General features: G+C 41.9%; 5 protein-coding genes and 1 long non-coding RNA gene across 71 annotated transcripts in view; 3 read left to right on the top strand and 3 right to left on the bottom strand.

Annotated features, from left to right (window-relative positions):
* Nucleotides 1-10,193, top strand: part of LOC116425946 (uncharacterized) — a 262,805-nt gene extending 252,612 nt beyond the window's left edge. For 15 of the 26 annotated variants that reach the window (XM_076374563.1, XM_076374567.1, XM_076374565.1 and 12 more), the window contains 3 exons: nucleotides 1,350-6,262; nucleotides 6,389-6,469; nucleotides 10,148-10,193. In XM_076374563.1, coding sequence (XP_076230678.1) covers nucleotides 1,350-2,741 — 1,392 coding nt within the window. In that variant the 3' untranslated portion in view covers nucleotides 2,742-6,262; nucleotides 6,389-6,469; nucleotides 10,148-10,193. The other 11 variants (XM_076374577.1, XM_076374580.1, XM_076374579.1 and 8 more) reach the window with 6 other exon arrangements.
* On the bottom strand, nucleotides 6,483-8,776 carry mRpS22 (mitochondrial ribosomal protein S22). Of its 4 annotated transcripts, XM_031974321.2 has the most exons (4): nucleotides 8,267-8,776; nucleotides 7,699-8,184; nucleotides 7,121-7,590; nucleotides 6,484-7,049 (listed from the first exon to the last, which is right to left on the bottom strand). In XM_031974321.2, exons 2-4 carry the CDS (start codon nucleotides 7,811-7,813, stop codon nucleotides 6,558-6,560), a joined length of 1,077 nt encoding a protein of 358 aa, XP_031830181.1. In that variant the 5' UTR covers nucleotides 7,814-8,184; nucleotides 8,267-8,776; the 3' UTR covers nucleotides 6,484-6,557. The 4 variants fall into 4 exon arrangements, with proteins under 4 accessions (XP_031830184.1, XP_031830181.1, XP_031830180.1 ...); XM_031974324.2 differs by having other exon boundaries at nucleotides 6,483-7,049; nucleotides 7,121-7,603; nucleotides 7,720-8,776; XM_031974320.2 differs by having other exon boundaries at nucleotides 7,699-8,776.
* On the top strand, nucleotides 9,094-11,353 carry ste14 (isoprenylcysteine carboxylmethyltransferase ste14). The gene is made up of 3 exons (XM_031974325.2): nucleotides 9,094-9,697; nucleotides 9,770-10,249; nucleotides 10,344-11,353. The coding sequence occupies exons 1-3, from the start codon at nucleotides 9,500-9,502 to the stop codon at nucleotides 10,524-10,526; spliced, it is 861 nt and encodes a 286-aa protein (XP_031830185.1). The 5' UTR covers nucleotides 9,094-9,499; the 3' UTR covers nucleotides 10,527-11,353.
* A 135-nt stretch (nucleotides 11,354-11,488) lies between these two features.
* Nucleotides 11,489-16,834, bottom strand: LOC116425952 (basement membrane-specific heparan sulfate proteoglycan core protein-like). 5 transcript variants are annotated; one of them, XM_076374596.1, is made up of 7 exons: nucleotides 16,715-16,834; nucleotides 16,604-16,650; nucleotides 16,051-16,444; nucleotides 14,840-15,206; nucleotides 14,564-14,765; nucleotides 14,138-14,488; nucleotides 13,654-13,928 (listed from the first exon to the last, which is right to left on the bottom strand). In XM_076374596.1, the coding sequence occupies exons 3-7, from the start codon at nucleotides 16,414-16,416 to the stop codon at nucleotides 13,670-13,672; spliced, it is 1,545 nt and encodes a 514-aa protein (XP_076230711.1). In that variant the 5' UTR covers nucleotides 16,417-16,444; nucleotides 16,604-16,650; nucleotides 16,715-16,834; the 3' UTR covers nucleotides 13,654-13,669. The 5 variants fall into 5 exon arrangements, with proteins under 5 accessions (XP_076230712.1, XP_076230711.1, XP_076230710.1 ...); XM_076374595.1 differs by having other exon boundaries at nucleotides 16,604-16,635; nucleotides 16,715-16,807; XM_076374597.1 differs by lacking the exons at nucleotides 13,654-13,928; nucleotides 16,604-16,650; nucleotides 16,715-16,834 and adding exons at nucleotides 11,489-13,382; nucleotides 16,519-16,569.
* Nucleotides 16,668-24,266, bottom strand: part of trol (terribly reduced optic lobes) — a 210,148-nt gene continuing 202,549 nt past the window's right edge. For 29 of the 34 annotated variants that reach the window (XM_076374536.1, XM_076374534.1, XM_076374541.1 and 26 more), the window contains 13 exons: nucleotides 23,965-24,237; nucleotides 23,017-23,571; nucleotides 22,263-22,683; nucleotides 21,688-22,172; nucleotides 21,353-21,613; nucleotides 21,006-21,272; nucleotides 20,431-20,619; nucleotides 19,718-19,987; nucleotides 19,125-19,276; nucleotides 18,722-19,029; nucleotides 18,182-18,648; nucleotides 17,950-18,115; nucleotides 16,668-17,658 (listed from right to left, as the gene is read on the bottom strand). In XM_076374536.1, the coding sequence (XP_076230651.1) occupies nucleotides 17,550-17,658; nucleotides 17,950-18,115; nucleotides 18,182-18,648; nucleotides 18,722-19,029; nucleotides 19,125-19,276; nucleotides 19,718-19,987; nucleotides 20,431-20,619; nucleotides 21,006-21,272; nucleotides 21,353-21,613; nucleotides 21,688-22,172; nucleotides 22,263-22,683; nucleotides 23,017-23,571; nucleotides 23,965-24,237 (3,923 nt within the window). In that variant the 3' untranslated portion in view covers nucleotides 16,668-17,549. The remainder of the gene's footprint in view (nucleotides 17,659-17,949; nucleotides 18,116-18,181; nucleotides 18,649-18,721; nucleotides 19,030-19,124; nucleotides 19,277-19,717; nucleotides 19,988-20,430; nucleotides 20,620-21,005; nucleotides 21,273-21,352; nucleotides 21,614-21,687; nucleotides 22,173-22,262; nucleotides 22,684-23,016; nucleotides 23,572-23,964; nucleotides 24,238-24,266) is intronic. The other 5 variants (XM_076374559.1, XM_076374531.1, XM_076374533.1 and 2 more) reach the window with 4 other exon arrangements.
* Nucleotides 17,568-22,269, top strand: LOC143176938 (uncharacterized). The gene is made up of 3 exons (XR_013001501.1): nucleotides 17,568-17,715; nucleotides 17,815-21,987; nucleotides 22,063-22,269. It is a non-coding gene; the product is annotated as an uncharacterized LOC143176938 (long non-coding RNA).

Here is a 24,266-nt window from a genome sequence, read left to right on the forward strand (position 1 = left end):
GTTGATTTTTGGATTTTTGATTTTCCGTTTCTCTGTTTCTTTTTTTAAGTTGACTAATACTGGACAGCAATCGATGCCAAACGTAAAAGAGCCCCAAACGAGTACTGACTTGTAACACGCACAACGCACGCACAAAACGCATAACACCCGACCGCAGGTAACTATCTAACGGAAATAATGCATACGTATTATTGTTTTTCTTTCTTTTCGTTAAAAAGAAAACTTTCCGTTACTTAATTTACTTTTTCTTGTATTTTATTCTCACAGGCCATTGATTTCTCGTTAATCAATGGTGTCGCTCTTCGTTCGCGATCCGGGTTAACGTGTACCGGGTGTCCCGGGAGGAAAACAACGAGCGAGCACATTCTGCGAGTCAGCCTGAGAAAAAAGTCACGAGCACTATCGATTTCCATTCACGTTTCCTCCTCCGACGACTGTTCGTGTTCTCATGGAAACTGGAAACGTTAGTGTGCAGAACATCTTTCTCTCATAATGGGGTGGAGTGTTGTAGCAGTTCGCTAGTTTCGTCTTAGGACACCCTGTATATTGTGAAATAGACTCGCGTCTTTAAATCGATTTCTTTCTCGGTCATCATTGTTCTTATTGTTTAATCATAATGTTAAACATCATTTCTTCGCCTTTCTTCACGTTTTTTTCTCTCACCCTCACGCTGTTGCCCCGCTCACCATTATTATTGTCTCACCGGCATCTTGCATGGAACACCATTCGCGCACCATTCTACTATTATCAGCATGACGTAGATGATAAGTTACCAACTGCGGCCAGTCGAGCGCCATTCGTCCATCGTCGACCTGTTTGGTGAAAAGGGACATGCGAATCGTATACCCTGTGACACGTTCAAACATATATCTCTATATAAGACCACAAGCGATCACCATATTGGTTGACTCGACGAACGGTCGATTGGGCCTCGATGCACTGCTTCCGAAGGAAACTCTGCCAAGAGTTTCTCGTCAGAACAGTCCACAATCTTATTCGAACTTCTGACGAGACCTCGAGGACTCATCGACGCCATGCTCGCATGTACGGGCTGCAACGGTGGACAACTTCTTAACGCTGGATTGCCACGTGTGCACCACCTTCGATCACAGATCTGTCCTTTCACGTGAACCCATGTATAATAAATCAAGAATGTATAGATCCGTTATCTGCACTCCTCCGATCCTCTATTTTCCATTCGTTGAATATATTCTGTGTGGCACCCAGCGTAGCCTGTACAGTCACTTGAACGTGGCAACCCAGCTCAAGATTTGTCCCATCGGTGCTACCCGTTACAGGTCATACTGCGACCGGTGCCTAACATAACCTCAAAAACCTGTCCGAAACAGGCACCTGCCCCTGTGCCAGCGGAACGCACTGTCGTGGGGTCAGCGAGCGTCATCGGGGGAGGGTCCCACCCTCACGAACCACCCGCCACCCATCAGCAGCGTCCGGAGAACGCACTCGACGCTCTGCTAGACGAATTGCAGACCTTCTCCAGACCGAGTTCCCAGTTAGGTCACGTGCCTGGCTCATCAACGGTTCTGTCAGACCTGAGCAGATCGGGTAGCAGAGAATCCACCATACCGCCGGCCACCGGTACACCAGGACGAGCCCCGTGCATCTCAGACATAGGCAGGAAAGGTAGCGTGGACTCGTCCAGTGGGATCCTGGCCAGTGGAGCCGTGGTAGGTCCGGCCGGGGCACAGAATCCCGGCGGGACCCTGAGAAGATTGCATTCTTACCCATCGAGCTCGGACACGGACACCTCACCACCCATAGCAAGACTCCAGGTGTCTTTGCAGGATCAACCGAGCCTACCAGTGCTACCCCAAGGCTTCGTGCCTGGACAGAAGCCACCAGTTCCCGAAAGGAACGCGGAGTTGTTGCAGTTAGCTACTGCCAGGAGGGTACCACCACCTCCGCCGCCCAGGACCAGTTCCAGATCGCCGTTAGCCAGCCCAACAAGCCCTCAGTTGCCACCCAGAAACCACGCTTGCAATTTAATGACGGGCAACTCAACTCTGCGCAGGCCACCTGCTAGGGGAACCCTGCCAAAGGAAGGCAAACCACCCATGGCATTACCTACCGAGGCGACGAACAGCTTGGTGCCATCATTGGAGCCAGTTCTGCACAACTCCTCCTCTTCTCAATCATCCGCAGTGCTGTCCGCCAGTAACTCAAGCTCCTGCGAGAGCGTGAACTCGCAAGAGGGCGTGCAGAGCAGAAAGGGCCGGCAGGAGCAGCTGGAGCAACGACACCAAGAACTACTACGGAAGCAGAAGGCATTACAGGAACAGTACGCACGGTTGCAGCAGCTGCAGAGGAACACAGCTGGTTTAACTACCGTTCCACCAGCGCCGCCAGATCTTCTGAAAAAGACCGGATCGGAGAGCAACCTGCTGGCCAAGATGGGCCTCGGCCTCAGCACTACCAGCTCAGGCTCGTTGACCAGCCTGACCGGTAAACCGTCAATTTCTCAGGAGTCCTCAGTGGACGGTCAACAACTCGTTCGCCAGGAGGAGAACGGAGAGCAAGAAACGACCAACATAGTCGGTAACTCGATCTGCAATACAGGCGCGGGTACAGGCGTAACCAGCGAACTGAACGGCCAACCAACAAACGTACCAGCGACTACCGGCAACATCATCTCGACTGTCACACCGAACACGACCAGCACCATCAACACCAGCAACACCACCACGACCACCAGCAAGATCTACGAGACCGACATTCTGTGACCTAGAGATCGATCCTCATTGATCAAGATCACCGCCGAAGTCGTGCTAGCGAGTTAACCCTTTCGATCAGCGTCCCGCATGCGGGCTACGCCCAACACGAGAGTATTCTTGATATATCTATACACACATACACAGGCATGCATACACACAAAGGCATACGGACACCATGATTATACAATTATTCCGCATGGCGGGGAGTTCGATCCGAGAGAGGGCGTTAAATCCGTGCCGACATCTGGAAGGGTTGACGCAGCGCTGTTTGGACGCGGTTGATTATCATTACGAAACTCACGACCACGGGACGCTTTTCAGTATTAGGGGAATCGAATTCGACGGGTCAGCCTCTGTCAACCAGTAGACGAGGAACGCGTCTGCGGCCGTTCCTGCAGGCGTCCACTGCGCATCGCTCGAGGTGTACGCGAGCGCCGGGATTCCCCGCGTGCGGCGTCCGCCCATGCGCGCGGTCCCCGGGGACCATGCACACCGAAACGGTTTCGAACGGCGGGAAAGTAGGGAGAGAGTACTGCGTAGAGAATGTTTAGAGCGAGTCAACGCGTAATTTATAATATTGATTATCATAATTAAACGGTAATAGTATTAATAATCGTAAACAAAAAAAAAACGGGATGTGTCCGGAGACGCGTGTTAATCGGAGAAGTATTTCAGTGTCCGTGAGACTCGAGTGGTTCTTCGAGGCTCGAGCAACCCCTTTCGCAACGATTGTGCCAAAAAAGAGAAAAAGAACGGATCAAGGTGAAAATGGGAACTGATGAGAAAAAAATATCACGGATCCTCGACTTCTGCTGCCCTTCGCGTTTCCAACGCGAAACTCGATCTATTACGCACACGATAACAACGTTCGCCGCGCTCGCAAGACAACGGGTGATTTCTATATATATACGACGGGAGTGGGGAGAAAATTTATATTTAAACGAGTATTTAAGGTAGGGTAGACAGACCGAGCGGGTCTATCGAGACACATCGAATCATGTGAATCGCGCGGGTCAGGGTGAAAGTCACGGATAGAGAGAAATCGGGCTGACTCTGTGCTTGGTGGTCGAACAGAAAGATGGGGTGAAGTATTTTCGTACAGAGCTTTATTCTTGAGGAAAACAATTATGAACGTTCGGCAAGTGAAGCATCCACCTGGTAACTGAACAGTGTTTTCACTTGCATCGACGTTCGTGATTGTTCGAATAGTGTAATATTTTTTATTTGATTTTCGTTCCTCAATTATTGCGGTAATAGTTGATTAAAAAATATTTTTCTTCGATTACGCTGTAACTTTCACCCTTGTCCGCGCGGTCCCGGTCGCGTTAACATTTTCTCCCGTGCGATCAATAAGAGAAAGGGGATTCGCGCACTTCTAAGTGACATTAATTCAAGGGGAAAAATCGTGTGCGTGTGTGAATCGTGTGGGAAACGCGAGGTGGCTGAGAAGAATTATCGAGGACGGGAATTCCGAGGATCGATTAATTTTTCAACGGACAGAGGCAAAGATTGAAAGGAACATTGCTCAATATTTACCGATCGAAACGCGGCGAGCGTGTTGCGATTCGCCTCGACCGATATTTTTGCGCGGGACTGTACCGTTCCAAGATCGTTCACGGCGCACGCGGGTCGGCGCACGCCTCGCCGCTTTCACGCTACACAAGATTCATTCCTAATTACACTTAGCCGATTAATTGATTCGCTTGGATCGTATCAGTTCGTCGATAGTTCACCCTTCGATCCCGTTTTGTCAACGACGACGACGACGACGGTGGCGGCGGCGGCGGTGACGTCATCGCGACGTGCACGGGGTGAACGGGAGAAAGGAAAAAAGTGGGCGGCGACTGTGGCTCCGCCCCGAGCGTACGCAGGAAACTGATTGGAGAAACGAGCGGTTCCCTGTCGGTAATACGTTTTCCCTTGATGCACCTCTGCGTCGCTGGTTGCCTATCACCGGGTCATATCTCGTGACCGTGGGCATTAGATGGCTACAATGATTGTTTTCTTTTTAACGTGAAGGATTTAAGGTTGCTTAGGTGCATGAAGGAGGTTATTGGATTGAGTCGACTAATTCTCGCAACGGAATTATGAAGAAATTATGGAATTATATTTAAACGATAATAATAAGACTATTTAAATTGTATAACGTTTATTAAGTTTGAATAGTTATAAAGGACACGTGTTATAAGTTCGTTAACTTAATCGTTAATCGTACAGCGTTTTTCGTCGACATCATTGTCAGCGAGGCGAGCGAAACTTGTTTCCGATTCGATCCAAACAGATCACGCCGTATCGAACGATTTGTTTCTCGTAATCAATTTTTCACGTCGCTTCGGATGGTGTTCCAGCCCTGGCAGAGGAACGAAAGAGATAGAAAAGAAATTGGAGAAGAAGGGTGTGTTCCCGACGCTCGACAGAAATCCGAGATATACCTATATAATCGATACACGCATACCTTTTGCTTCGAGAGGCCTAATAGCCGATAGATTCGAATCATTGCTTGCCTCCCCCATCCCCGTATCCCTTGTTCGTTTCCTAATTTTGTTTGAATCGCGCGCGGTTACGCCCAGCACCAGAATCCCGCCCCCTCGCTCCCCCTACTCCCGCGCTTCATTTTGATCACCAATCTCGACATTTAACATAGTGGATTAGTCAGATTTCGTCTTGCTACACTTGCGAGTGATTATCGTGCTCTAATTTGTTTTTCTACATACAGTCAGGAAAACGCATCTATATGGAAGTAATAATTAAATATTTAACGATAAGAGTAATACGCGTAAGAATATGGATAAATAACGAGGATCATCGATCGCAGTTTTATTCAGTTCCAGCGAGTGTGTGTTTTAAAAAAAACGAGACAAGACGCGATAGACGATCCCCCGCCCCTAATCCCCACCCCATATCCCCGCCCCATTACTAACGCTCCACCCTCCCGATGAACAAACACGTTATTGTTCGATCGTACCCGATCGGACCTGTATATTGTTCCATTCGCGAACAGTAGGTACTTACACACGCAATCTTCAGCCGTCATTGTATTTGTACAAAGCTGCTTTCTATCGACGCATCTCTTCCCTGATTTCCTTACCATCGTTTTCTTTTCTTTTCTTTTCTTTTTCTTTTTCTTTTTCTTTTTTCTTTTCGCCTTTTATTTTCCTTCTGTTTCTTTTCGTTATCGGCTCCACCGTTCTTCGTTCGTTCACCGAATCTTTTTTTTGTTTTTGTTTCTCAAGGGACTGCGTTGCTCTGGTTTTGAATTTCGCGCCTTCGCCCTCCCATGAAACTTAACCTAGTTCATAAATTACTGTGCCCCTCTCATTACCCACCACCACTCACTCACTCACCCGCCAAGCGAGTAACAAGTGTCTCTCTTTCGAGAGAGGGAGAAGAGGAGAGAAAATCCGATACAGAGCGGGACCCGAGTTCCAGTTTAATTTGATCCGTAACATTAGCCGATATTATCGATATCTAATGTTTTCCGACGATCCTGTACGCCAAATCGAATTGACTTGTTACATTTGTAAATGTTTGTAAGTACTATCACGTAATAAAATAATCGATTCAATAATCATTGAACCCGCTTGTTCATTGTTTCCTTGTTTACTACTAAGTCGTTCGAAGTTATATTTTACTAGTTTAAGTTATGTCTCTTACAGCTCTTCGAAAAAGCACGGTGATTTCACGAACTTCGGAATTAAAAGAATAGACGTGAAAGTGTCGATGAAAGTTGTAAGCGGGTTAGTAAGTACAATAATATTATTATTAGAGAATTAATGATATTTATTTTAAGCAAATGCGTTTAACGCATTTACACGGGTATTTATTTTATTCTGTTTTGTCTTGAAGATTTTCCTCGGTGACATGTTTCCCATGGGCTGCTTTGATAGTATTGTCCAATTCTTGTTTTTCCTCTTGTAACTTTTTGTAATATGACAGCGCATGCTCTATGTTATGCCTTTTTGACGAGACATACTTGGCATAATTTTGTATTAATTTTATGTCGTCGTCATATTCTACAAACTCGGCTAAATTAGCTGTAGGGTGAATAACATTGTAAAGCTTTATCAATGACACTGCTTCGTCTAGCCTGCCACTTTGAATTACATCTGTCAGTAAATCATCTATCTGCTTTTCCCAAGTCAGATGAAAAACTAATGGGCCAAAGTGTCTAGTAGAGCGTAATGTATCATATTTCTTCTTTGAATTTACAACATTATAAACTTGTTTTGTAACTCTATGATAATCTGGTTCATCAGGATCAAATTGTATACAGGCTCTGTCTAAAATAAAGTTGAATTCCTCTCTTTCTATTAGGTCCTGTAACAGTGCATATTATTTAAACATAATATTTTGCTTTTACTTTATATAGTAAATAACTTTACACTTACAGCTAAGTATGGATCGTAAAACATTTTTGGTGTATCTATTTCCTTGCCTTCTATAGGAAAGTACGACTGATTTATTCTGCCTCTTTCGCTTTGCTTCGCAAACCTCAATGTGCCCTTTGGTTCTCGAACTACTATTATCCTATCTTTATTTGTTACTCCAGCAGATATATCAGTGAATACGTATTTAGAGGGGCTATATCCTTGAAGAAGATGATCTTCAGCTAATACTTTGACTTCGTCATCATTCATTTTTATAACAGGTGGCATCTGCAAACGCAGATTCATCTCCCTATTGGCCTTTCTCTTTGCTTGTTCTAACTCTTCAACTGTCATAAATTTAATTATTGGAGCTTTTAAGCGTTTTCCTTCTTTACGTGTTTGGAAAACTTTTTCTTCATCTACACGTGTTAATGATCTCAGTAGCCTCTGAACATAATTATTGAAAAATAGCTTTCCAGGATTTGCAGATGCTGTAAAAATATACTGTCAGAAAGAAGATATCTTTCAAACAGGTATATAAAATTTACACTACCAGATATAATCTATAACCTAATAATAAAATTGTAACAACACTTAACAGAAGAACTGATTCGATTTACCCGATTCTTTGGAAACTGATGAACAGAAACGGCAACTCCAAATAGAATGTTCATAAAACTTTCTCAGAATCAAGTCTGTTCGAGTGGACATCATTATTAATGTTTACACCTTAACCTTAATTGTTGGAAATGTAAGTAAGTACAAAAAGCACGAAAAAAGGGGCATAGAAATAAAACTAGTTCCAAATAATATCACAACTGTTCACAAATGCAAACACCGAAATTAAAAACTTAGAATCGTTTCACGTATACTTTGTTTCTAATATTTTATACAACATTCTGTTTTAAAAGTGTGAAACATGTAGATACAGAAACACATGTGTCTACCATCTGGTAATTAACTTACGAACTATATGGTGAACCGAATTATGGTCCGTAAGTTACGATGTTACCAACAGAGTTCTAGTTTTTCCAGATATAAAAATTAATTGTTCGGAAAACGATAAGAACTTCGTCGATTATATTCTGCAATTAAATTATGTACATTTGCAGTAAAAATTCAGTATTCATATTGTATTGTACTTTGAAATAGTGAATGACTTTATACCGAATGAAGAACTGTTTCACATTGAAATACCCCTACATACTATGTACAGTGCATTACTCATGTGAGTGAAGTCGGCCTATAGCTCGAAATAGGAAGACATCTCTTGCCTCATCATGCTTCGCGAGTAGGTACCAAGGACCGATGAAATGTCTTTTCGAAGTAGGTGGCACTAGGCATTATCTTTCTAGCCTTGTCGTACATTGGCTCTATCCTTGTCTTGCTCATTGCGGGAATAGGGAAAAAGCACGCTTTTGCCTCATAAGAAAATCAACATGGCGTCGATGGCCGCCGTGATTCCTATGTACAATCCTACACTGATGAGATGGCGTGCTATCCGCGAGCTGTGTGGTAACGCTTGCCATTTCCAAACGTGGGAAAAGGCTCGTTCACTTCCACATCTAAGAAAAATAGGAAATGGAAACACAAAAAAAACAGCAACACCTTTTTTGTATGTTCACCCACGCCGACAGGTGATCGGATAACGGAATAAAAAGAAAGCATGCGACTCATCGATCGCTGTTCGCAATCGGTACATAGCTTAAGTTGAGCTGAGAACCACTGGTTAGGACTGGTCAGTCTGGTAAGCATGGATCTGTATTGATTTCGATTGGTCAATAGTGGTCACTAGTGATCAGTAGTGGTCAATAGTGGTCAGTAGTGGTCACTAGTTGTCACTAGTGGTCAGTAATCATCATTAATCGTTATTAATGGTCAGTAGTGGTCAGTAATTATCACTATTCGTTACTAGTGGTCAATAGTGGTTAGTAATGATCACTAGTGGCCAGGGATGGAGGTAGGAGAAGATTGGTAAGCATGGATCTGTATTGATCTCAATTGGTCAGTGGTGTTCAGTAGTCGTCACTTAGTCATCACTAGTGCTCAGTAGTGGTCAGTAGTAGTTAGTAGTCGTCACTAGTGCTTAGGGATAGAGGTAGGAGCAGACCATTGGAATCTAGAGAGGTCAAGAAAGGACCGAGACTGATTTGGACATCCTTGTGATGGTGGAAACCAGAATGAAGGGAATTTCAAGCCCTATGTTGGTACTCAAATAGATATTCGTTAATAGTTTGTAGCACTCACTAGAAAACAGTATCTGTCAATATCGCTTGTAAGTTGTACTTACCTTTAAAAACAATGAAGTTTGAGGTTAGGGGATTAACTGTAAATGAAGTTATACAGCAATGGTGAATTTGTCAGACGTCACCAGAGCAACGAATAAAAGATATTAGTAAAATGTTGTGCTACGATGGGAAGCTTAGCTTATTTTGTTTTACTGTGGCCGCCTTAATAGCGGTTCTGCCGGAAGTTTTTTTGAGGTTGGAATTTGACATTCCTTGGGCCTATTTTAGTAATCTTTGGATTACGCATTTATTTCAATTTGGTCTATTGAATATCCTACTGCTGCTTGCATTTCGTGGCTTTTCTTATAAGGTAAATGCCAAATTAATACTGTTCTTATATCTGTAAATACATATATTACGTATATGCATTACATTGGTTCAGGTTGCAACGAGAGCTGCTTTGTTAGGATATGCATTTGGAATTGGCCTTTTAGTGGCTCTAATGGCACCATCTTCATGGCAAATGTTCGGTGTATACATCATTGTATTGGCTACATTTCATTACTCCGAGTTCTTGAGCATAGCATGGACAAATCCATCTTCCTTATCTATTGATAGTTTCATTTTAAATCATAGTATAGCATATGGAGTTGCTGCATGCTCCAGTTGGGTAGAATTTATTGTGGAAAGACAATATTTACCAGGGATAAAGGAGCCCTCATTCATATCTTATTTTGGATTAACATTGTGTATCTGTGGAGAAGTATTGAGAAAATTAGCTATGTTCACAGCTAAGCACAATTTTAATCACATTATACAGAGTGAAAAGATGGACAACCATGAACTTGTTACGCATGGAGTGTACAAATTCTGTAGACATCCTAGTTATATGGGTTGGTTCTATTGGTCTATAGGAACACAGGTGAGAATCTCTAATCTGTGTGAACATCATTTTAAATAAAAGGTATGCAAGTCTGGATTAGATGGTGAAATAATTATTGTATTCTGTTTCATAGCTGATACTCCAAAATCCATTTTGCCTTTTGGCATATACAGTGGCATCTTGGAAGTTCTTCCATGTCCGAATACTTCTTGAGGAGATCACGTTACTCTATTTCTTCGGACAAGACTATGCGGATTACCAAAAATCAGTTGGTACAGGATTGCCATTTATATCCGGTTACAAAGCTAATTTATAGCAGCCGGTTTTAGTCTGAGTGTACAAATAAGTGACTAACTTGTTGTTGGAAAACAGTTCCATCGCTAATAGTTGTAGAGCAACGATTAAGCAGTGTCTTCTTAACAAAATTATATTTATTGTCTCATTTGGTTTTCGAAGAATTATTCATATAACAATAAACTACACTTTCATATTATGATAGATACTTTCAAGTGATGGTTACACATTGTGTGTATGTATATATATATATATACATATATTTATATACATATATATATATTTATATACATATACATGTATATACTGCATTATGGCGTAATGCTGCGGCTAACATTTTTGCATCGACATTCAGAAAGCATTCATTCAGTATCGGACAATTAGAAGATGCTAGACTCGGCGTAACGTACTTACAGTGTTTCATCGGAGCAAATTTCTGTACACGGACATTGTATCGAGACAGTTTCGGATACACAGTTTACAAATTTCGACGCGGTCGTTAACAGTTTATACTGCCTAGACGCGGCTCGCAGGGACATTTCGTGGCTGATTTTGTGTCGTTCCTGTGGAACAAGTCCAAAGACGTGAAAATCGACGAGAACTTAACGCGTTAGAACTACATATTGTCGGCTACCAAAACTGAGCGCTACACAGTTCCTTGTTCGTTTATACAAATCTAGAAAACTCTGTACTTGTAATTGACAGTGAATCATTTGACAGGCAGACACATGACTGTAAAGTAATCTTACTATCCCCTTTTCCATTTTGTTCACGAATCATGTCTCAACGGATGTACAATGTGTCATTGTATTGTTTCGCGATCAATAAACGATATTCTGAGATACTCTATACTCGACTAATCATTGCCTATATTCCCCTCAGACTAATTCAACTTATCGTCGATAGTTGAGAAACAGCAGTCATGTTGAAATATAAGAAACCTCGAAGATTGCGTGACTAATTAACCGTTAATTATTTACATACTTTCATCGCATGATACAAATCGCGTTAGAACTAGCAACGAATCTTACTAGCACCGACCTTAACTATGTACGATTTCCTCGTAAGTAACTTTCTTCCGATATCACATAAATGGAGTTCGAAGTGTCACGTCGGAAAAGAAAATCGAGACAGCGCTTCATCGAAATGAAAATACCGTCAACTGATTTTTCCTTCGTGTTCGATTAGCACTGGATCCCTTCGAGTACACTGATCTACAAAAAATCAACTTTTTTTCCTCTTGTCACAAAAAGTTTAATAAGTGATCTTAATAGCTTTAATAGGCGATCTTTATAAAATATCAGGAAGGTCCATAGAACAATACTGTGTAACGAAACTTTGAAAAATTTCCATAATTAAGACACAAGAAATGTCTAAAGATGAAAATACAAGTTTTTTCTCCAAAATTGATTTTCTCACAAACTGGGGGTAATGGAAGAAAACGGATTGCATATTTGAATTCAGCAGAAGAGATGCTATTAACCCTTTGCGGACGAGTGTCGACGTTTCGGCAAAATGAAATGTACATATTTGAAAGATCAGGTCGCGGGCAAATGATTTAATTACTCGAACAACAAGGGATCGGCACGTAGCTTCCTTTTTTTATATTAATTAAGAAATTGATAGGTAATTTTAATTTTAATTTTAAAGAATCTTCGTACTCAAAGGGTTAACACTAGAACTACCGAGCAGTCAAATTATCTTTTTGAAGTTTCTCTGTAAAAACTAAATAGAGTTCAATTGATTCGCAATGTGGTTTGTGTATTGATAAATCAACTTCTCCAGTAAGTTTCCAAAGAAGCATCAGTTATCTTTGCAATAACTGGAAAAGAAGAAATCGTGAGTATGTCATTTTGTCCTCTCCGGTAGTTCTAGTGTTAAAATCATCTATTAACACATTGAATGCCGTACGATTTCATAGAACAAAATACGTGAAATGGAAAAAATCAAATATTAAATTATTTGATTGAACTGCATTATCGATGTTGCACGTTCATCTAGCTAAATGTCACTTCGTTAGGTAGCATTATTTAGAACATAGAAATGTTCTCAAATGATCACATCGTTTAATCGAGCGAACTATAGTAATTCACCGGTGACCTCCACGGCATTGAACGTGTTAAACCTTTTGTGACAAAAACCATGTCGACTAGTGTTATCAAACGCAGTCGCAAGCAGTGGCTTATCGTTGGCCCAGGCAACCGTCGAAAGAATACTCTGTAAACAGAGAAAAAGAAAAGAAAAAGAAACTGCTTATTGGCGATGATTGTGCTTTCGTCGGATGTTCATTAAACGAGTCATCAGGTTACAGGGTTTCAAGGTAGACCGTAAGTACTCTTCTTCATCGTTTCGCTTACAAGTGAATTCATTGGAGCTTGACGACTGTATATTGTTCGCTCCTTAATGAACGAGAAAACGTGTTCTATCGGGGGACTAAAAAATCGACGGCAGTGAGAATTGATTACAAAAATCAATATACCCTCAACTCGTATTCAATCACCTGTGCACTGAACGTTCGAACTTGGCAGTCGAATAGAGAAGCAAAGTATCGTCGTAAGCGAACAAAAGAATTTCACGAACAAACGAACCGAACTGGCTCTCCCTTTCGCACCTCGTAAAAGAACAAAGCCGTAGAAAACGTCGTAGTCAGTACAATTATAAAACGTTAACGTTAATACCGTTCGCATATCCACAGATACAAAACTGTTCGTATTTCGTTTGGCTTTTCGATTGAATTCGTTCCCGGAAAATCTTCTGTACCCTTTCGCCGTCTTTCGACGGGTTTCCCTGTCTTCGTCTGATCGAGGGACCGAGAGACGAGACTTCCTATTGAAACGTTCCAAGATCGCCGCGGTATGGAAGTCTGTCGTCCAGGTTACTGTGAAGTAGAAAAGAAAAGAGAAGTTACATGGGAAGGTTACAAAATGCCTGGCGGCACGAGTCAGTGGAATTACGAGTCTCAAGAATAGGAGCTCTAGATAACACGTACCATGGGGATACACCTTGCCTCAGACTTTAACGAAGCATTAAAGAATTTACAAATTTAATAATTACAAGAACTATCCACCCTAGCAGCTGTGGGAGCATATGTCTTTTTGCCACGTGGTTCTGTGATTCTCACGTGCCAGGACATACACCCTCAGTCTGTCCACCGTAAAGAGACACTTAACTTAATATACACTTCATCGCGTTCACGGTGTCTATGCATAATACTGTAAAAAGCACGCTCTGTTCTCGAACGTCCATGGTGAAGGCAAGCAGGTTTTGGAGCAGGATTAACAGTGAGTAGTGTTTGATATTGTAAGCGGCCAGGTTGGCTGCTGGCTTCGGATGGATAATGTTTACAGGAGGCGGAGGGACAAACTCGTCAAACATGTCCGTGTCCGCATCAGTGAATACCAAGGAAGACGGGATCCATCTTGCTCTGGGCAGCATGAAAAATCATAGGTATCATTTGTAACGAGTTAATTACAATTCTTCGGTTTGAACCGTTTGAGTCTGACTGGAAAATGTCAAGCAGCGATTTATTTGATCTCACAACTGTATATGATTGAACATGGCTACGTGATTGTGTGGCATGTTACTCAAACGGTTAATATAATACCATGCAAATGAGAAAATCTGATAATTAACCTGGTGCAGGGTGAGACATTCTTCCCTCGTATAGCTTTTTCACCAATATCTATGGCTCCGGAGTCCTGTACCTCCATGGTATAAATACAACCGGAGAATCCCTCTTGGTACTTTCCATAAGTCATTGCGTAATCAGGTACTCCACCCAAGTAAACACTGCCACGAGTGTTCAGGTCCTGTTGTGTACCATAACTGGCGCCGCTCTCCATGTGTTCGCCATTTAATTCAATGCTACCATCACTACCCTGGCGTTTTAGGATTATTCTGTGTCTCTCTCCATCGTCTACCTTTTGAGCAGTTACACGAATCACTACTGGTCCTGTGCCTAAATTGTACTGGTACTCCACGTACCTGTTAAAAAGAGCGGTGGAGTTAACGGTGAATTTAGGAGGAGAAAAATAAAACTGAATTACTAATAGGAATTACCCATCAACGACTGCAAGAGCCATGTAATGGTCAGGGTTAAGATCATTTGGCGTCTGCCCATGCCACATGATCAATCCTTTAGTTTTATTAGTTGAAATCTCGAAACCTAAAACCTCACGTTCCTCATCATGGGTCATGACAGATCTATCTAGTTCTAGCCACCCATCTCCTTTAAAGGTCACGTCATATGTGATTTCTGCGACTGAAAATCAATAGCAATTTGAATAAATTAGAAGTGAAATTTCAACCATTACTTCGATGTCCTTTTATACATACGTTTCTCACAGTTCTGTCCATTGAAACCTAGTCGACAGTCACACTTGTAAGAGCCATGCAGATCTGTGCAAGTACCACCATTTCTGCAGGGAAGAAGCAGTTCACATTGTTTTAAGATATTCTCACAATTTCTGCCCACATAGCCGTATTCACAAGTACACGAGTACTCGTAGGACTCTGCATTCTGGCATATGCCATGTATACAAGGATTAGAAGCGCAAGGATTGTAGAACGTTGTTGTAGACGATGATGTAGTAGTTGCGATAGTTAGCTTAGTTTGATTAGGATGTAACACGTTGCAGTCATCTACGTTGGCAGAGTCTATTGCTGACTTTAATATGTCTACATTCATGGAAGACACTCCGAGCTACAATGGCAATGGAAATATGTTTCATTCTGGTCAGTTTGTTAATATTAAACTAAATTGGGAGGAATAATAGTAGCTTTGATGCTTTCACGGCCTGGAATATTACATTCATAAGTGGCTTTCGGGTGAGAGCCATGTCGAATAGGAATTTGTTCCCAATGTTTCGCCTTCATTGCAGCTGGCTTCATCAGGGTCTAAAGACACACTGATACTGGTGTTTGCCTAGGAAGACTGCCTTTGTATAGGTACCTAGTTCATGTCCTGGATCGGTAGTCATCAGTAGTATTTAATCAGCTAACCAATTAAAACCTACTAGTCACTACTGATCCGGAACATGAACCCAGTTTAATTGCTCAGCTGACCAGTTAAAAACTACTGATGATTACTGATCCGGAACATTGACTAGGTATAATTGTTTAATTGTGCAGCTGGCCAAATAAAAATTACTGGTGATTACTGATCCAGGACATGAACCAGGTTTAATTATTTAATTGCTCAGCTGACCAGTTAAAAACTACTGACGATTACCGATCCGGAACATTGACTAGGTTTAATTGTTTAATTGTTCAGCTGGTCAAATAAAAACTACTGGTGACTACTGATCCAGGACATGAACCAGGTTTAATTGTTTAATTATTCGGCTGACCAATTAAAAACTACTGGTGATTACTGAACATGGACCAGGTACCTATATAAAAACAGTTTTCCTAGGTACACCAGTATCAGCGTATCTGTAGCCCCTGACGAAGCCGGTTGCAATGATGGCAAACGTTGGGAACAAATTCTTATTGGACACTGCTCTCACCCGAAAGCCACTTATGAATCTGAATTAGGAGATACTTACATCACTGATGCAGCCACGAAAAGTACGGTTTACACCAGCATTTTTGTTCACTAAGATTCTCCTGCGATCAACACCACCAATATAAAGTGGTGTGTAAAGTGTCATCGTACGTGCACTTCCTGGAGATCTCCCTTGAATAGTTGGCTCTCCGTTCACGGTTAAGTTGCCGTCTTTAAAGTCTCTGTTCACTGAGACGTGGGTCCACACACCGGGTTGAAGGATATGATTAGATTTGATGATTGCCACGCCTGTGCCTATGTCATACCGGAACTCTACGTGCCTATCCTTGACGACAAGTGCCACAAAGTCACCGAGGCCTTCGTCGCTTTCAGCACAGTACATCAGGATACCATCTTTATTATCCATAGGATTGAAGTTCACTGCAGCTTTGAACCTATAAGAGAATTAGAAAGTTAATATGCTCCTTCTACGTTGCTGTGGAATGTAAGTTCAAGGGAGATCCAATACCTGTTAGTGGGAGATGGAAGCGACGTTAACATTGGAGGAAAAAAAAAAACATAAAGAGATAACACTTACGTGCTTTGGAACTTACCATCCAGCGATTTACTAGTATTCACGAAGTATCTAGAGAAGTGAAATCTTCAACAAAATGTAAATCCTGTTAAAACAATTTTTATTTGCATTTCAAAACATGTATTTATACTTATAGCATTGCTTGAAGCCTATCGAATATATTAAAGGTCATTCCGGGCATGAAATACACTTCCTCGGCACGGTTACCTACGTAGGTTCTTATAGGTAAGTACAAACATATGTGTATGTGTGTGTATATACGTGCGTGTCTGTATGCATGACGTGTTTTGTGGGAGTCGTATTTAATACCGTGACTTCAACAAATCACTTAAGCTTCGAGTCTTCTGTTAAATGCAATTCATTTGGCAGTGACCTAATTAATGCCTTATTATTTTTAATAATAATTATCATTACTAACACAATGCATTAAGTGTATTATTCAAGAAGCTGTACAAAAAACCCGTTGCGGTCTTGGAAGTATATCCATATACAAGCTTTCTCACAAAAAAAGAGAGCTGTTCTTAAAAAGAAAAGAGGAATCCCAAGTTCTTATAAGAACTCGGCGATTCTAGAACACAGATTCAGCGAAGAATACCTATTCAAGACCGTAATAGGTTGATATATATATATATAATTTATATTTATAAAAGTATATAATTAGTATATCGACTCATAATCTAATATTACAGCACCATGACGTTCATTCCAGGGAATTACTCACTATACAGGCTCTTGGCAAACGCCTAGCATCCTCACAATCTATGACACTTATGAGGCAGAAACAAGAGAAATCTAATACGTAAATAAAATTCTCATAAAAAAAATATATATATAATATGTATATAATGCTGACTGACAACTATAAATAGCAATTATATAAATTGATTTGTTCCTACGATTACTATCAATCAATAGAAGAAATGACTTTTTTTTTCTATATGTGCACAGATTTGGTGAAAAGGGGACTAATGTTTCGTGTGGTGCAGATTATTGTGGTGATGTGGCCTCGACCGTGGCGTTCTAACTTGTACGTTGCGTGATCTTAATCGACTGTGTGTAGTGCTCATTCTCGCCCTGAAAACAATTGGTTACAATTAGGATTCGGAGATCATTCCAGACGGATTGCACGGGGTTAGTGTCTCAATTATGAACTTGAAGATCCTCCTAGGAGATGTGGTGTTAATTTGATTAAAAATCATCCACTGTCTCACATTATTATTTATAACACAGAACATTTAGAACACAAAAACTTGAATTGCTCTTCTAAAATATTTCTCTAAAATAAAGTGGAGGTGCCAGAATAATCTATCGACGTAAATTGGCAGTAAGAAGCTACTCATGCACATATTTCTAACGAAGGCTTACCGTCTGAGGGCTTTGGGCGTGTCGTGTGCGACGAATGATTTATCGTCATGGAAAGCTGGTTCGTATACCTTCATCGAATTCTCGCATCTGGAGCCTGTTTTTCCGTATGGGCAGTAACAATCGAAGCCTCTTTCGTTCTCCACGCATTTGCCTTCTCCGCAAGCACCTAAAATATTCATACGTTACCAACGGTTCCAACTAATCGATCAATAATTAACTGATCAATCTTTACCTGGATAACAGGTTTGGCCAACGTAGTCGCAGTGTTTTCCACTGTAACCAGCTCGACAAAGGCAGGTGTATCCGTTCTTAGTAGCAGCTTCCTGGCAGACACCTCCATTGTTGCAAGGATTTTCGGCGCAGGTCTCACAGTTAGTGATTCCAACGTTCTTCGCCTGGTTGCCGTTCAAGTCGATTTCTTTTTCACCAATAACCAGTCTGCTGATGCATCCAACGAATCCACTGACTACTTCCGCATGCTTGTTGATGGTGTTATCAGCTGGAACTCCTCCTATGTACATCAGTTCCTTCACGTCTAATCCTTGCTTTCTACCAACTGCAACTCCCTTGTAAGGCCCAGTTCCATCAACCAGCATGCTTCCTTCTTTTCTGTTACGCTGGAGTTTAATCGTGTGCCATTCGCTCAAAGTCACTGGCTTGTCAGCACGAATAACCGTTGGTCCTGATCCAAGGTCGAAGCTGGAAGATATTTTTTAATGTTAAGTTGAAATCATTTTGAGTTGGAAAGAAAATTGCATTGAAAAAAAATTACCTGAAGTGTGGATAACCCCTCACCAAAGACAGCATAACGAAGTCACCATTTCCATGGCTCGATTCATCATTGTAGAGAATGATGCCGTCATAGCTCTCAGGTTTAAATGATATCTCAATGTTGAACTTCAAGTAGCTGTCAGGCAAAGGAGGCAAAGCTATGAAACTCTCTGGTGCTTGACTGAAGTAAGGGACTACCCCTGTCACTACTAGCACTGTTGGTATCTCTATGCTCTCTTGATCATTGTTCGCAGTACAAATATAAGTGCCTGCATCATCTACCTTGACTTTGGTCAGGTTCCATTTACTCTGGAAAAGGTGTGAGATTAGAGTCACATAAATTCCCAATTAATTGATAATACTGTAGGGCATTTTTAAGTGTTTCCCCTATGGTAAAGCTCTACCTCGAAAACTTGGGTGTCGCGTGGTAGAAGTCCTCCAAGCTTGCTCCAGTGGAATTGGAGAGGTGGATCAAGATTAGGTTTGCAGTTCATCTCTATGCTGGATCCATAAGGAGCATATTTGGTTTCAATTGCTGGTGCATCGTTGTGTCCACCTAGAAAAGAAAACACATAATTTAAAGTAGCCCGTCTTTTATTTTATTTCTCTTCATACTCACATTAAGCATAGTTTCGAGAGCATGAACAAAATAAATCAGTCAGTTAATTATTTTATTTAATACTATGACATTAACACGTTGAACATCGCACGATTTCATAGAGCAAAATACATAAAATGAAAAAAATATAGTATTAAATCATTTGATTGAATTGCATAATAATTATTGCACGCTGGTCTAGCTGAATGTTACTACATTAAGTAGCATTATTTATAATATAGAAATGTTTTCAGACAATCATCGTTCGATTGAATGAACTATAGTAATTCGATTTGGTTGAGGGTCACCAGTGACCTCCGTGGCATTCAACGTGTTAAATGAACAGTATGAGTAATATCTCCTAAGAAAGAAAAGAAGAGCTGGAATAAAAAATTTTACCATGAACAACGAGATTAAAATCTTGATCGAAGATGCCTTCAGGTGTTTCTGCTGTACACCTGTAGAGTCCACTGTTGTCTACAGTAACACTGGAAAGTCTCAGCGTGTTTCCATATTCCTGAGCATTGGGTGGCAAGCTTAGATGATGTGGTCTAGACCAGTGGTAACGAGGATTATGGGTACCAGTACAAGCACAACGGATGTCAATGGTGTCTCCAATATTCACTGGGTCTTGAGATACTTCTACGCTAACTGCAGGCATGACTGTAGCTAAAATAGAAAGATACCTATTAGCGAACAACTAAGGAACCCTTTCATGTATATACATATGAAAACTGTTTTCCAGTATGCTGTGTTCCATAACCAAGTCATGATTGAACCCTCAATATTCATCACAAATTCACAAGATGGAACAGTGTTGATTGATTCGTGGGTAGGATGACAAAGAAGTAATGTCGTGGACACTGATACAAAAATTGATGAAACAAATTGACAACAGCACACATGATGACACAATCAATGAGACTCTTACTGTCATTGTATATATTGTCTGTCTGTAGATAATTGACACTAAAGATACTAAACGCAGACTTAGTATATTTTAAGTCTGCGTTCTGTGTGAGACAACTGAACAAAGCCGATGTCGATTAATAAGGGAAGAAATGGATTAATCCCAAGAGACGTCACAGGATCACATATATCTCATAACAAACCGCGTCGTTGCTGAAGATAGTGACGGTTTCCCCCAATGTTGTCGGAGTAGTCACTGTTATTGTTGAGGTACCGAACATTGAAGTGGCAAGAGAAATCCAACAGTATGCATCCTTGAACGCCGCATATGCACTCTCTTTGCCCGCAATGCGTTTGGTTCGCTCGTGTGCAATCCGGAGGTATATTAACTACTAAATAACAACGCGACCGCTATAAATCTTCCTTCATTGGCAATGCATGTGGATCAATGATGATTACACGACTGATCGGTGCGTTCTACTACAAAATTCTTCTGCTACCAGATGATTTCGATTTTATAATTACACTGTAAACACTCTCATATGTCAGGTGCTTGATTCCTTAAATATCCTTAATTCTTTTCACCTATAAAACTCGGATTACATCATGTGACTTTACCACTTAAAATGTCTGCGTGGTTTTACGTAAAGCGAGGAAACATTTTAGGTGATAAAGTTAGATGATGCATTCTCCAAGTGTATATACACAGTATTATCTGAGAGAATGCAGCAGCCTGATGATCATCAGAATAAATGAAGTTCGTGTTCATAAAACTTACGGGACACGTTTAGATTTATGTAATCGCTGGAAACTCCATGGACTGTTTGGATTCTGCAGATGTATCTTCCACTGTCCTCTGGTTTGGCTCGTGGCAATTCCAGGTAATCATCCGCTATTCTGGCGTTCGCAGGCAAGCCTTGATTCTCTCTGCTCCAGTGTATGGTAGCTCGTTCTTGCACTAGGCACTGCAGGCGTACCGGTGAACCAGCGTAAGTAACTACGTCCCTTTGAGCCGCTTTGACACCAGCTTCCTCGTACGGGTGTTCTGAAGAAGTCGCAGATACATAATTTTGGATGTAGAACGAATTTAACAATTCAAAAACATTGGCTGCAGTTGAAACGTACCGTTCACCAAAACTTCAGCTACAGCTTCAGCAGTTCCTGCCTCATTGGAAGCTTTGCAAACATACTTTCCAGCATCTGAGTATGTAATTCCATGGAATTGTAAGATGCCATGGTCATGGGAAACACTGTATGGAAGATCTCGACCTATAGCAGCCCATTCGATGCTCATTGGTTCATCCCCTGTCGCGCTACAGACAATAGAGGGATTTTCACCGGGTCCTACGGTTTGTCTAGGTGGATTCAAAACAATCCTAGGTGGTGCTGAAACGATAAATTCAGTTTCGTAAATGCTACTCAGAGAGAAATTTAGGTTTCAAATCTCATGGGTTCCTTACATGATACTTCAAGATGAGACTTTGCCCGGAAAAGAACATTTCCAGCTTGGTCCATGCCTAGGCAGACGTATTCGCCAGCAGCACTTTTGTCTACAGCAGGAATGGTTAAAACTCCATTGTGGACCATGTTGCCTTCCGGCAAGGGACGACGATCACTTCTCTTCCAGTCTAAGTATATGTGGTTTCCACTGGAGACGTACACCTGACAACGCATTTCCACCTTGCCACCATTGGGTATCTTGAAGTACTTGTCTGGAGGATCATAATCAGGAGGAGGTGTGTTCGTATCATCAGTGCAAGGTATGTCTCCTCCGCAAGGTGAATAGACCTCATTGTCCTCGATGTGAATATAGACTCTTTCTTCCGTCATTCCAGCAGCGTTCATGGCGTGGCAGGTGTATGAACCTTCGTCGTTATGTGAGACAGAGAATATTTCATAGACGGCGCTCAACGGATTTTTCTGGTTCATGTCCAATGTAGAGCTGCTGAGGTGAAGAACAAGTGGTTACAAAGGCAGTCCAACGAACCTCATTCTAGCTAACACTATAATTAACTCGAATAGGAAGATCACTTACTAAAACGGCATTCCATTCACATGTTTGCTCCATTCGACGTTCGGCTGCGGGTTACCGGTCGCGCTGCACACCAGCCGCACTTCCTCGCCTCGTTTCACATTTAAGATACCAGATTGGGGCGTAATATTAATCACTGGCAGGGTATGCACCTCTATGTAAGCTATTGCTGAAGTGGAACCAACAGAGTTTGTCGCGGAACAAATATAGGCACCGCCATCAGTGATCGTAATATTGGACAGTCTTAACACTCCGCCAGGAAGTTGCTTGATGTTATTAGCAAATGGTCTGCCATCGTTACGGGACCAGTGTAACTCCGGCGTTGGAGTCCCAGCGACTGCTCTGCACTGTACATCCGCTGATCCTCCCAAAATGACCGCCTGCGTCTCCATAGGGTACAGTTCCAAACGTGGTGCTTCGCGAGCTGTCCCGAGCAATAAGTGATCTCTTAATGTTAACCAGTATTACAGTTCATTTAAAGAACTGTGACTAGACTGAGATAATAAAAGGATTGACACTGAACACGTTCGTGGACGTGAATATAGCATTCGTTTTCATTGTGATGCAAAATTACGTGAATGCTATAACATTGAAGTTTACAAGCCACACTGTCATGAATTGAATTCTATATAGTGTTAACTTTTTAAAATTATCATGCACTTTAACCCTCGTAGTACGACATTTGAATTTTTTCTATTTTCGCGGTTCGTTAAATTTTATACTGTCCGCGAACGTGTTAGTTTAGTAGTCAACTTACGTTCTACTTCAATGATAGCGCTAGCTTCTTGGCTGCCAGTAGGTCCAGACACTTTGCAAACATACACTCCTCGGTCAGAGATTTGTACGTTCACTATTCTTAGACTGTCGCCCACCTGCTGAGTATTGGGACTCATTGCTTCCTGATACTTGTTCCACCTAATCTGCAGACCTGGCTCCCCGCTGGTTAGACAACGCACTTCAGCCACACTGCCTTGCGGTACTGTTTGTTTCTCAGGTTTCACTTTGACCGAGGGCGCTGCTCTCATGGGCTGCACATTAATGTTGATGATGCTGCTAGCTTCAGTTCCAACGAAACTGACGGATGTACAGACATAGATGCCTGAATCGTAAATGCTTGGGTTCATGATGATGAGCACACCGTCGCGTTGCCTGGCAGAGGATGGTAGCGATAAGTTCCCTTCCCTGGTCCAAGTGACGTTAGCGATTAAAGTGGGGGTGCAGGTTATCCTGATCATTTCTCCAACTGTTCCTGTCCATTCTGATGGAGTGATGGTGGGTGGTCTGCCCTTTCCGGGTGGTTTGTTGGGGTTTTCTAAGGACGTAATAATGATTTATAGCGACCATAATGTAAGGATTTTTTAAATTTCAAATGGACGCGGTTACATCGGCATTCGGCATTTCATAATTGACTGATGCCACGGACGTGTCGCTCTTTTATCACTTCCGAACCGGAAGCTGATCTCAACCGAACCTTCTTGAACCTTCTCCGACAATCCGAACCTTTCTCACGATTTTCTTTTCTGACAGTTTCCCCTTCGAACTTGCCGCTTTCGAGCGTCAATGCAGCACGTCGTGGTCATCAGTCATCTCTACTCTATTCTCACTACGTTCACACTACGTTCATATTTGTCCATCTTTACACCACGTTCACACCTGCCTTCTTACAATAAGGTTTTCTGTCTAATAAGATCACTTGTAGTGGTACCTCTAACATAAAGAATGGCGGTCCTCTCGTCCACACCAACGTTGTTCCTAGCAATGCATTTGTACTCAGCTGCATCGTTCCTCGATACCGCTCTCAATGTCCAAACTCCATTCTGTATGATCACTTCAGGGTTCATGCTACCTTGGACGCGAATCCAATCAATTTGAGGCGTTGGATTGCCGCTAGCGTCACAACGGAATTCAGCTGGCTCCCCTTCGGACACTTCTAACGACGGCGGCGCGATTACCGCTCTTGGAGACACTGGGTTTGCACCTTTAGGAAAATTTAGAAGGAATTACTGC

This window comes from Nomia melanderi, chromosome 2 (genome assembly GCF_051020985.1).
Source record: "Nomia melanderi isolate GNS246 chromosome 2, iyNomMela1, whole genome shotgun sequence".
In the NCBI taxonomy this organism is placed as follows: Eukaryota; Metazoa; Arthropoda; class Insecta; order Hymenoptera; family Halictidae; genus Nomia; species Nomia melanderi.

Excerpts from the sequence above, each read along its gene's own strand:
- mRpS22 (XM_031974321.2), bottom strand. The coding sequence starts at position 7,813 with ATGATGTCCACTCGAACAGACTTGATTCTGAGAAAGTTTTATGAACAT. Across the intron at positions 7,591-7,698 it reads TAAATCGAATCAGTTCTTCT|CATCTGCAAATCCTGGAAAG; the intron begins GTTAAGTGTTGT and ends ATATTTTTACAG. Across the intron at positions 7,050-7,120 it reads TTTACGATCCATACTTAGCT|GACCTAATAGAAAGAGAGGA; the intron begins GTAAGTGTAAAG and ends GCACTGTTACAG.
- LOC116425952 (XM_076374593.1), bottom strand. The coding sequence starts at position 16,550 with ATGTTAACGTCGCTTCCATCTCCCACTAACAG. Across the intron at positions 14,766-14,839 it reads TGGACAGAACTGTGAGAAAC|TCGCAGAAATCACATATGAC; the intron begins GTATGTATAAAA and ends ATTGATTTTCAG. Across the intron at positions 14,489-14,563 it reads GCTCTTGCAGTCGTTGATGG|GTACGTGGAGTACCAGTACA; the intron begins GTAATTCCTATT and ends TCTTTTTAACAG.
- ste14 (XM_031974325.2), top strand. The coding sequence starts at position 9,500 with ATGTTGTGCTACGATGGGAAGCTTAGCTTATTTTGTTTTACTGTGGCC. Across the intron at positions 9,698-9,769 it reads TTCGTGGCTTTTCTTATAAG|GTTGCAACGAGAGCTGCTTT; the intron begins GTAAATGCCAAA and ends ACATTGGTTCAG. Across the intron at positions 10,250-10,343 it reads ATTGGTCTATAGGAACACAG|CTGATACTCCAAAATCCATT; the intron begins GTGAGAATCTCT and ends TCTGTTTCATAG.